The 11083-nt window shown below is 42.5% G+C and overlaps 1 protein-coding gene across 2 annotated transcripts; it reads right to left on the bottom strand.

Annotated features, from left to right (window-relative positions):
* Nucleotides 1–3434: 3434 nt before the first annotated feature.
* Nucleotides 3435–9399, bottom strand: LOC117856135 (putative wall-associated receptor kinase-like 16). Of its 2 annotated transcripts, XM_072294323.1 has the most exons (7): nt 9242–9399; nt 6801–7841; nt 6065–6144; nt 5844–5970; nt 4878–5160; nt 4478–4768; nt 3435–4120 (listed from the first exon to the last, which is right to left on the bottom strand). In XM_072294323.1, exons 2-7 carry the CDS (start codon nt 7795–7797, stop codon nt 4060–4062), a joined length of 1839 nt encoding a protein of 612 aa, XP_072150424.1. In that variant the 5' UTR covers nt 7798–7841; nt 9242–9399; the 3' UTR covers nt 3435–4059. The 2 variants fall into 2 exon arrangements, with proteins under 2 accessions (XP_072150424.1, XP_072150425.1); XM_072294324.1 differs by lacking the exons at nt 5844–5970; nt 6065–6144.
* Nucleotides 9400–11083: the final 1684 nt, after the last annotated feature.

Raw genomic sequence — 11083 nt, 5'->3', positions numbered from 1 at the left:
TCCTGCATTTTGCATTCGTGTAAAGCTAAAGCTCGCCGACGGCGTCTACGAACTGCATCCGGTGCCAGAAGACGGAGCAGTAGCTGAGCCGCCGACCGCAGGAGCTGCAGCAGAACCCTCAGAGGACCAGTTTCCCTCCCCTCCGCTTGAAGGCAAGCCCCGGAGCATGAACCCATTTTCTCTAAACTTACACATGCCTTCCTTCGTTTGTATGTGCATTTACGTTGCAGGAGTTGGTTGAAACCATAGATGCATGACTTAGTTCCCTTGATCTGAACACTAGCCGATGAGTCCGAGTAGTTGCATTGCTTAATAGGACTCGGTAAAATTCGAGTGATTTCCTGTCACTCGCGAGTTATAGGAGTTGGTTGTTCTCCTTTTGGTTACAACTATAAGGACGATGGATGGGGCAGGGCCTGGTGAACTCTTTTGGTGGTCGGTGGATTGCCCTGTCTGTCTATATGAAGTTGCTTAAGGTAGAAAAGTGTTGGTGTTCGTGATCAAGTGTTTGAAAGTACTAATCTCATACCTAGTATGGGATGGGGAAGCCTAGTACCTGATTGAACTAGGGCGTGGCTTATACCCCTGCTGTCCCTGGAACGAGGTTCCCATGGTGCATCATGTGGGTGCAAGTGCGGTCACAGTACGGTAGAGACCGGGACTGTGGAGCATGCAGCCAAGGGAAGTTTGGACCTGACACGCGCCTGGGAATTGATGGGGATGGCCGACACAGGAAGCGACCCTTGTGGTGCGCGGATGTCGTGAGATTAGGTTCGCCATGCATGGTTAAGAAACTCGAATCGATTCGTCTGCTTCTCACAGTTTGAGACTGCTTGATCGCTTGCTACACTGAGTAAAGATGGAACATGGTGATGCTATGAAACCGATGCTTGTTCTATACTTTGTTGTTGAAAACTATGGTTGTTTAGAGTAAGTTGCCAACATAGACTGGTTAATGAAATTAGAACTTGAGCTAAAACTTGAAAGTAAGGACCCACGGTAGTCGCCTTTGGCAAACAAAACCCCTCAGCCAAAGAGCCTTGCATGTCTAGAAGTGGTGGAGTAGTTTTACCACCGGTCGGTTAAGTCTTGTTGAGCTTAGAAGCTCAGCCTTGTTTGTGGCTCTCTTTTCAGGTGAAGTCGCCGCTCCTGAGCTTGTTCCTGTTGGTACTTGGCCGTCCCAGCTCCCTACAGGTTGGACGGTCGAGTGGGATCCCTCCTCGGACGGCGAGGAAAGGGATCACTGATGTCTTGGCTGGCCTCACCAAGGACGTCCGACCCCGGCGCTAGCTTCCGCTGTTTTATCTTTCTACTGCTTTTGAATCTTGTAAAAACTCTAATTTTCGTTTTGATGTTGAACTAAATGGTCAAATTTGTTTAACTCAGTGGACCTGTTGTATTCTCTGGAACCGCTCACCTTCGTGTGAGTTTGCTAACTCGGTCCTGTTAAGTGGTCAAATCGGATGAAATCCGACGACACTTCGTGTTAACTTGACTAAGGCATGAGTGTCGCGTGTTAGGTGACTTAACCGTGCTTTAACCAAGCTAATCCGAGGTGGATTCGCCACAAGTACGTACCCCGATATTATCATTATCAAGTTGCTTAAAGCTATTGAGCTTATCAATGAGAACATCGTATCTTTCATTAGATACGTCCTTTGAGACCTCATTGTTCTCTTTGATAGTCATCCATAGCTTGTTAGCATTTTCATAAGTAAATACACTATTGAAAACATTTTCACTAAGTGAGGGCAAGATAATGCTCTTGGCAATCACATCATATTATTTTTCTTGTTACCCTTTATTCTTCATGCCCTCACTAGTGACTCTACAAACATTTAGTCCCTTAGCTTGGAAAAATATTTCCATGAGAACTTTGCAACGTGGATAGCCCGTGCCATCGAAACGTGGAGCCAAACCTATTGCATCCATCCCTTTTCCCTATCGAGCTAACTCACAACGTGGTGAAGCCTAACCGTTTTCAATGAGCCAGTTTCACAATTTGCCAATGGAATTAGCGATTTTTTTGAAAAATGTGAGTCCTGACTCTGATACCACTTGAAAGGAATCGGTGCTTGTAGCCTAAGAGGGGGAGGGGTGAATTCTGCAATTTAAAAGCTAAATCTATGGCTTCCCCTAGTTGCATCAAAACATAAATTAGATCATGCTATCTAGATGTGCAATTTACGGTTGATCTAGTGTGAAACTCTCATCTCAAAACAAGTTTTGAAACCTATAGCCAATTCTATCAAGATACTACTCTAGGAAAGTAAAGGCACATAAGTTGCAAGTATGAAATGCGAAAACGTAAGGAGGGGATAAGGGGGAGCAAACTCTTGACACAAAGATTTATCCCGTGGTATCGGTAGGCACTAAGCCACCACTACTCCTTGTTGAAACACTCATACAAGAGTATTGCTTCCCGATCACCAAGTCTCTTCTAAGGTGTCCCTTGACTTGCCACAAAGTCTCGGCCACTAAGGCTCACGCCAAGTCCCTCAGTCACCTTGATGTCGTCTCCACTAAGGAGCTTCTCCACAAAGGAAGGGGATCTCCACATCCCCCGCACAAGGTCGTCGACGCCACTCCACACCAAGCCAGAGGGTCGAATACTTGCTGGTGAGCCACCAAGGCTCCAAGGCACTAGCACACCTCTTGTATAGCGGTGGTTCACTCTAGAATCTAATCACAAGGTCAGCACACCTTGCACTTACTTATCTCTAGGCCTATCCTAGCATTAGTCACTCTCCTAAGCTTGTGCTAAGCCTTTGATGGATCACTTAAACACTTTTGGTGGTATGGATGTGTTCTTGATGAGTCTTGGTCTTCAATGCATCCCTGGACACTCCAGCAACTCTAAATGGACGAGTGGTGAGGGTATAAATAGCCCCAAGGGCTCAAAGAGCTGTTGCTCCAATGGCTAGTTAAAGTGTACCATCGGATGTTCCGATGGTATTCATTTTAGTAGCATCGGAATAAGTGGTGCTACCGTATGCCCCTTTGTATTTCAACCATAACTCTCAACTCCGAACTTCGATTTCGATGAACTTGTACTTGTTGCAGAGCTTATGAAATTCTACATGAGGTTCTAACAAAATCTAGACCTTTCAATCACTTTTTGAGCACCGAATGAATGCTAAAAGTCCAATGGTATCGTCGGACCTTCCGGTCACCACATTGCTACTGTTCGTATTTTGATCATAACTTGTTACGCGACCTCTGTTTTTGATGATCTTGTACTTATTGGAAAGCTTATGAAATTCTACACAAGATTAGTAAAAATCCAGACCTTTTGATCAACTTTTAGCATCAGATGAATGACCTAAAAATCTTGGCATACAAATTTTCAAGCATCAGACATTCCGATGCCCCCCCACCCATTTATCAACCTCTCACCCATTTATCAACCTCTCAGTAGATTTTGACAAAGTAAATATGCAAACTCCGATGGTAACATTGGATGATCTGGTGCATGCCCTTGCATGTCCATCAAATCATCCGTTGAGTGTATTTTTTAAGCACCGGATATTCCTCTATTTAGTCCGATGGTATCATCGGAACTTCATGTGCCCATTTTTCAGCACATCTTATTTTGGGCATAACTTTCTTCTCCGGAGTCCGATTTTGATGATCTTGGACTCTATGGAAAGCTTGTGAAGTATTATACATGATTATGTGAAAATCCAAGCTATTTGATTAACCCAAAAATAATTATTCATGGGACAAGTCTAATTCATTTCTCTCTTCGTCCCGACTTCGGTATGTTTCTTTGTGATGCATCCATGGAACCTATAAAACCCTACAAGTTCTCGTTCTTTATACACATGTTAGTCCCAATGATAATATTATCATTCAATCACCAAAATCACAATCATGATCTAGAGGGCCATTTTTCTTACACACTACAATAAGCAATTTGACAAAATCACATCATACAGCTGTTCTGTTAAAGAAGTGACGATAATCACGCATCCACTCTCCAGGTGCTTCACCAATGCCAGAGTTTGCTTGGTGTGCTTTCCGGTAACAGTAAGGAGCGCAGATCGGTTACAACAATGCTCATGCTGGGGCGGGAGTCCGCCTTGCGCTGCATACAGCGGGATGCAATCGCAGCCATCTGCTAGAAATAAGAATTCATTGACTTATGCATATATTGTACTGTTAAAACAACGATAAGTTTTCCATTTAACATAGAAATAAATATAATAATTATATTAATCTATTTCCACCTATGAGGTAATAAATCTTTTTTTCAATGTTATCCATTTAGATCTAATTAAATGAACGGTCCACGTTTATTCCGTAGTACCATAGCAAAATGTTAAAAAGAAGAAACGACTGTTTAACTCTGAACAAACATTTGTTGATGTGTTTCATCTTAAATTTAGACTAAACAGATATTTGACTTGAAGTATCTGTAAAAGGCACACAAAAAAATTAGGACATAACGTAATAGAATACTGTTCAATAATTTTACCTTGGCGGCAGCCTTGGGAGGGTATTTTCCTCGAAGCCTTGGATCCACATATTGTTGCACTTGCACCTCATCTCCACTAAGTACTGGCATGGCCTGCATGTCAATGCAATAAGTAGTTCAGCTGCTGCATCATCTTCCAAAGAGATTATGCCTCTGGTCACACGGTCACATACCCCTATCATGAGTCTATTCTGGGAATATCCTGATATGCGACCGGTTATAAGCTCCAACAGCACAACCCCAAAGCTATACATATCATCCTCCCTGGAAAACTCTCCAGTTTCTCTACACCTAATAGAACCAAGAAGGATGCAATGTAAGTATGAGAGTACATGCCATCGCTGATCCCAAGCCGAGTGTGAGAATATGCATGAAAGCACTGGAATATTAAGTTCCATACTCGGGTGCATGATATTGATAACCATTATTGGAAGGAAGAACACAATCCAAAAGAATATCATCCAAGTAGCCGGGCTGATTTTTGGAGACACGAAGGTCTCCAATCTTTGCAACATCATTATCGAACAGGAGAATGTTGCTGGACTTGATGTCACTGTGAATGATGCAAGACTCTGTCTTATGATGGAGGAACTCAATCCCCTGTGCAGCACTTAAGGCAATCTTCACTCGTTGGGCCCATGACAGAACTTGTCCAGGTCGGGTTCCTATGGCACCATTTTTCCCTTAGATCATGAACAATAAGAATATCAGATTTGCTTGCAAACTTAGATTGCCTATGTACACTAAATTAGAATATTCAGAGCAGCAGAGAAATATAATCAATATAGCCTATCCACTTATGATAAGATAAAAGTAGTTGACATGTGTTTGACAGATGCCTAAAATTTGCTGGCCTCCTGAGCCTAAAAATTCACGATACACTACTAGTTAAAGTAAAAAAATAATTAAAATTCTTTGAAGAGGATTCCTAAACTAAAAAATTAAAAGAGCAAAACACACAGATCACCAAATAACATATCAACATGTCTCATGCCATCGTACGGACGAAGGAATAGCTCATAGCAGTTTTCATGAAGCCTACCTGAATGCATGAAGCTAAAGAAAAGAAAAAAGAGGATTCCGAAGTAGTATGTTCATTATCACCATGCAAGGAGTACATGGCAGGGCCTTGTAAACATTCATGAATATAAAATATACTTCAAACTTAGCTTATCATCATTCAAGCAATATACTACCTCCATCCTTAAATATGTGACGTTTGGCACAAGCTAGGTAGTTCAAAAAATGAATCAATTTGCTTGTTGTAAATGCCATATATTAAGGAATGGAGGAAGTAGCTGGTATAACATCTCAACATTTTTCATGCCGTTCTGCTCATGAAGGGAAAAAAATCATTGATTGTCACCATGAAGAATATCGTGCAAGGAGCCCCTCGACGAATAATCATAAATGATAGCACGGACGTTCCCATCAACACAGTAGCCAAGAAGCTGGACAACATTATCATGCTTCAGGCTTGAAACGGCCTGGACCTGCAACAACGGAAGACGAATATGGAAAGCAGTCCTTCCTGCGACTAGGGTGCTAGAAGAGCGTAGATTAAGAGTCAAGGTAGGTAGCCACCACCTGAAGTATGAATTCTTCATCAGGCTCAGAAAAAAAACCATCAAGGTTCTTCACTACAGGATTCTGGCCGAGCTTCTTCACTGCAGATTTTCAGCCATCTTTCAGCTCTCCAAGGAAAATTTTAGCATGTGAGCCCTCTCCTATTAGAGTATCATCACTGAAATTCCTGGTTATTTCCCTTAGTTCAGCGAGGGAAATATTCAATAATGGAATTGGTGGATTTTTGCTAGTGGGCTCAACAAGAATAGGTGCAGTTGGTTGCACAGGTAAGAAGTTGTTACCTGCATGGGGGAAAATTGGAATACTATAAATAAAACCTAAAATGCTTTCACTCTAAGGTCCTGTTTGTTTGAGCTTTCTGACTAGAAGCTCAAACAAACAGCAAACTTCCCGTGCAGCTTTCGAAAAGCCAGAAGCTCAGAAAAGTTAAGTTTATATGGAAGCTGAAAAGCTCAATTTTCTGAGCTTTTCGTAGCTTTTTGAGCCTAGGAAGTTAAACACATCTTCTAAAAGCTAGTGTTGGTTTTTCAGAACCAAAAGTCAGCAACAGCTTTTCAAAAAAGCTCAAAAGCTGCAGCTCAAACAAACAAGCTCTAAATATTTTTGTGTTAGCACATCTTAGTAGTGCATTAATAATATTTATCAGTTGTACCGACTACGTACAGCCCTCCATGTTACATTTTTCTCCTATGAAGTAAACAACATATTGTTATTTACATTTACATTTCATCATTACCTGGAGACATAAGCAGTATTGAAGGCCCAGTCTTTTCTCCCATCCTGCGCAGCTCCAGATCTTTTCTACATTTCCTCAGTTTATCTGCCACTTCGACCATTTCTGGACGCAGTATGTCCTCCAATCTCAAGCAATCAACAGCTAGCTTTGCAATATCTTCAAGAACAATTATCTTCTTTTTTCCATACACAATTTCTTCATCAAACATTTTTCTCACCGCTTTCCCTCTTTTGAGGGACTTGGTGAAATTTTGAATAAGGTTAACATTCCCATCTGCCACTTTCTTTCTAGTAATCATCTCCACCAAAACAACTCCAAAGCTATATACATCACTCTTCGGAGTTAGAAGTCCAGTCTGAATGAACAAAGGATCCAGGTAGCCTATGGAACCAACGATATTTCTGGTTTGCTGGGTCTCATTAGTAGAAAGCAACCTTGCTATTCCAAAGTCTGATAATTTTGGCACAAGATTTTCATCAAGTAGTATATTAGCAGGTTTGATGTCCCCATGAAGCACAGGACTATACATCGAATGCATGCATGATAGTACTTCGGCTAACTCGATGGCAATGTCCAAACGCTTATCCAAAGGGAAGGGAACATGGCCATTAGCATTGCTGCAGTGAAGGATGTTGCTAAGATTTCCATTGCAAACAAATTCCATAACAATCATCAGAGTGTTTTCCTCGGTGCAGCAACCCAAAAGTCTCACCACATTCTTGTGGTTAATTTGACAGTGCACTATCACCTCTTTGGCAAACTCTTCTTTCCTCATTCCGTCTTTGTATTTTTTAACTGCCACTAGACATTGACCATCTAATGCCCCTTTGTAAACCTTACCAAATGCCCCCTTCCCCAGCAAATTGCTATATCCGTTGGTAATGTGATCTATCTCTTTTTCTGTGAAAGACCTCAAATTATAGTTGTTTACTCTCTGGAGCACCACATGACCATTGTTTTCAAGAAAATCTCTAAGATTATTCCCTTGGTAATCCATAATTATACAGATACAACCAATGGAAAGCAGTAGTCGATTCTTGCCTGCATAAAATTGACAAATATTTTACTGTGATCATTGCAATTTTACTTCCTCTTTTTTCGTGAAGAAGAAATCTATAGCGTCTAACAGAACATGAGTGCATGCGAAACTTACCAAAATGTGAATAGTTTTAATAGCGTGCATGAGGAGAGCCTATCTGATTCACAAATCACTAGTGTTACTGCTTTAATAGTGCAATTAGTTCTGTTTCAACCATGATAATTGATGAGTACTTTGTGCCACCTATTGAAGACAATGAGTCTCTACTTTTTTATTCTGCACATATGTAAAACAAGGATTCATGTATAGTCCACACCCAGACCGCAACTTGTCTTGTACATGAGTCTATAAATTTTTGTGCATATATTGTCTGAATATATTGTCCTAATAAAACAAGCATTCATGTATGAGTCTAAAATTCTTATTTTGCTGAACAAGGAGATTGAAGTGAAAATATGGCTTTGCTGAACAAATTTTCTAATTTTGGTGCTAACTCGTTATTAATTTCTGACCCAGACAGTTGTCCTAGCAAACCAAAATCAATTACTGCCTAAATGATCTGGCAACTAACATTTGATATCTGAGGGTTTCTTTATGCAGTTCGCAGAAGCATGTGCATCCAAACTAGTTGAAATATCCTTCAGCCGACCAATACAACTTGTAGCTCAAGCAGATCCTACGAAACTAAGTTTTTAATTTTCTATAATCCTTGTTCAGTGATTGAAGATTTTTCCAAGCCCGAAACGCATAAGTCATGAGAGAAATTGTATCACACCGGCAAATACAAGATCATTTTCAGCTTACTGACTGAACCAGGACGATGATCCTCCACCGCCTCCTCGCCCGAATCGACTCTGCGCTCGAATCGACCTTAGACTATGAGGCTGAGACCTGATTTGTCTTCCGGGTGACCGGGTTGGCGTCGGGTGTGCCGGCGATTCGAAGCGACATCGCTTCAACTTCAAGCCAGTAGTGACTCGTCGGGGCCGCAGGTAGACGAGACTTGGGTGGATATTGTTTTTACTAGCCAAGAGAGGTGAGAAGAGGCGACCAGAAGGCAGTCGTCGACGATCCTGTGGGCTGTGGCCGGGCGGCCGCGGAGGTGGAGAGGAGTCCGGCCGGAGGGCAGCGGCCGCCGAACAGGCCGTGAGCCGGCTGAGCGTGTGGGGAACTCAAAACTCGTATACAATCATTTTATTAGCGCAAAGTGCAAACTCCGACTCTCTAAAAAAAGATCTTTTTTCATAATGAAACTCCATTAATCTCGCACAAATTAACTATCGACAATAACAAAGAAGGATCCGTTGCCAGAAGGAATCTGCTACAACGGTCGGCTTCATGTCGATCCCAATTCCAAAGTAAAATAAAATGAAATACTGAGGTGAGGCGACCAGTTGCGTACGTGTCTGTCCTCTTGCAGGCTCTGTGCTCAGAGGAGCTTCGGAACCGCGCCGCTGCTCAGCTTGCAGAGTTGCAGTGAAGCAGGAGAAGCCCCCGTCAACCTTGTTCAACTCACTAGTCTTCAGTCCTCTTTCCGGGAAGGAGGCTAGCACCGATTTGACATTTATATGCAATGTATGGGCACCGTGTTGATGAAACAGTTAGGCGCTCTAGCACTGAGGTATGCAAACGTTGAAATTTGTTGTCATGTTCATGGGGAATGCACCTACGCAAGACGTATTTTGTTCTTTTTTTTCTTGGTTTCAGGAGAACGATTTTTTTTTTATCATAGTGCGCACGGCAGAGAGGACTTTTGCCCTTTTTCCCCCTGAATGAGACAACCAAAATGCATTGATTTCCAAGAGCTGCATCCACGTGCATGAGCGATTGTGCTTAATCGATATTTCGTCCAACATATATATGCTGCAGTTGCAACGGATTGTTTTCTCTGTCTCATTATCGGAATCTGTCCCATTAATCTCTTTCTTGCCTCGTGCAGTGGATCTTTTAGGCACGTACAACAGACGTCTTTTTGTCTTCAGCAACGATTGTCACGTAGGTTCGGTGCTTATGTGAAGTGAAGCTATTACGGAGAGAGAACATCGCTGTCGTCTTGCGAGGCGACGACGCTGGCTGGTTGCCCGATGAAAAAACAAAGACGACCGAGGAAGCGTCATCTCCAGCCGGCCACGGCTCGGTTGGATCGAGTGCGGTGGTGAGCAAAATCGACATGGGAAGGAGACATGGCACGAATCCGATCACGAGGCTGCTCGCCGTCGCCGTCCGGGGAAGCTGCTCGTCGCTGCTTCCCGCGAAGCTGGACGCCGTCGTGCGGCACGCGCAAAACTCGCAGCTACCCGCCCATCTCGGTGGCTTGCCGTTGCCGCCCACGGAGCTGTCCGCTATCGCACAGAAGCCGGCCGTCGCAACCTGCCTAGCTCGCCGTGTCCGCCCGTGAAGCTCATCGTCGCCTGCCCAGCTCGCCGCCGCACCGCTATTGGATAAGGCATGGCTTGTGGGGAGGAAAAAAGAGCAGACTGCACAGAAACGGGGCAGCTTCATGTGTTAAATTCATGCTTCTATGTCAAATTCGTGTGTCAATGATTAAACCCAAATTGCATTCTATTATACAAGCAATAAAATGGCTACACATATTAAATTTACACTTGATCATCATGATTTATGTGCCCATGAATGTATTAAATACTTCGCAGACAACCTAAAAGACAGATCTCTATATAGGTTGTTTGTTTCACTATCTGTATGTGACATGGCATGATCTTGCAGACGGCAACCGTCTAAACTGTTAAACGTGCCCTTATTTAATACAATACACACTAATAAGTAGTTCAGACACATGCATACACCACCACTATATACTCACGCCTATAAACACATATGAAGACTAGCATATATTGTTGTAGGTGTCAAGATCGAACCATTTGCATATCCAAGTGTAAGAAATAAAACATGATATGGAGTAGCTATTAGCCTCATTTCTATAATATTCTGTCCATGATCAGCGATCTTGGATCCGTGGCTTTGTCTTCTCATAGGCAATCCTGGATAGGTGAAAGATAATGACCCCAACTTGCATTCAAAGGTTCTTGGCAAATATAATTAAAATTTCAATTTTCTCAGTTTGCGCAATTATTGGCAGCATTTACTGATTTTGTTTTATTCAATTTCATGTTTACAAGAGATCAGACTTCAAACTGATTAGCTGCTGCATGATTAGTTAGGTATCATCTTGGAAAATTGGGAAATCCACATCATTGCATTGATGAATTGGAGTCCTTCAAAG

This window comes from Setaria viridis, chromosome 5 (genome assembly GCF_005286985.2).
Source record: "Setaria viridis chromosome 5, Setaria_viridis_v4.0, whole genome shotgun sequence".
Classification (NCBI taxonomy): Eukaryota; Viridiplantae; Streptophyta; class Magnoliopsida; order Poales; family Poaceae; genus Setaria; species Setaria viridis.
The sequence above is the reverse complement of the archived record's forward strand: the minus strand, read 5'-3'. Positions and strand labels throughout refer to the sequence as shown.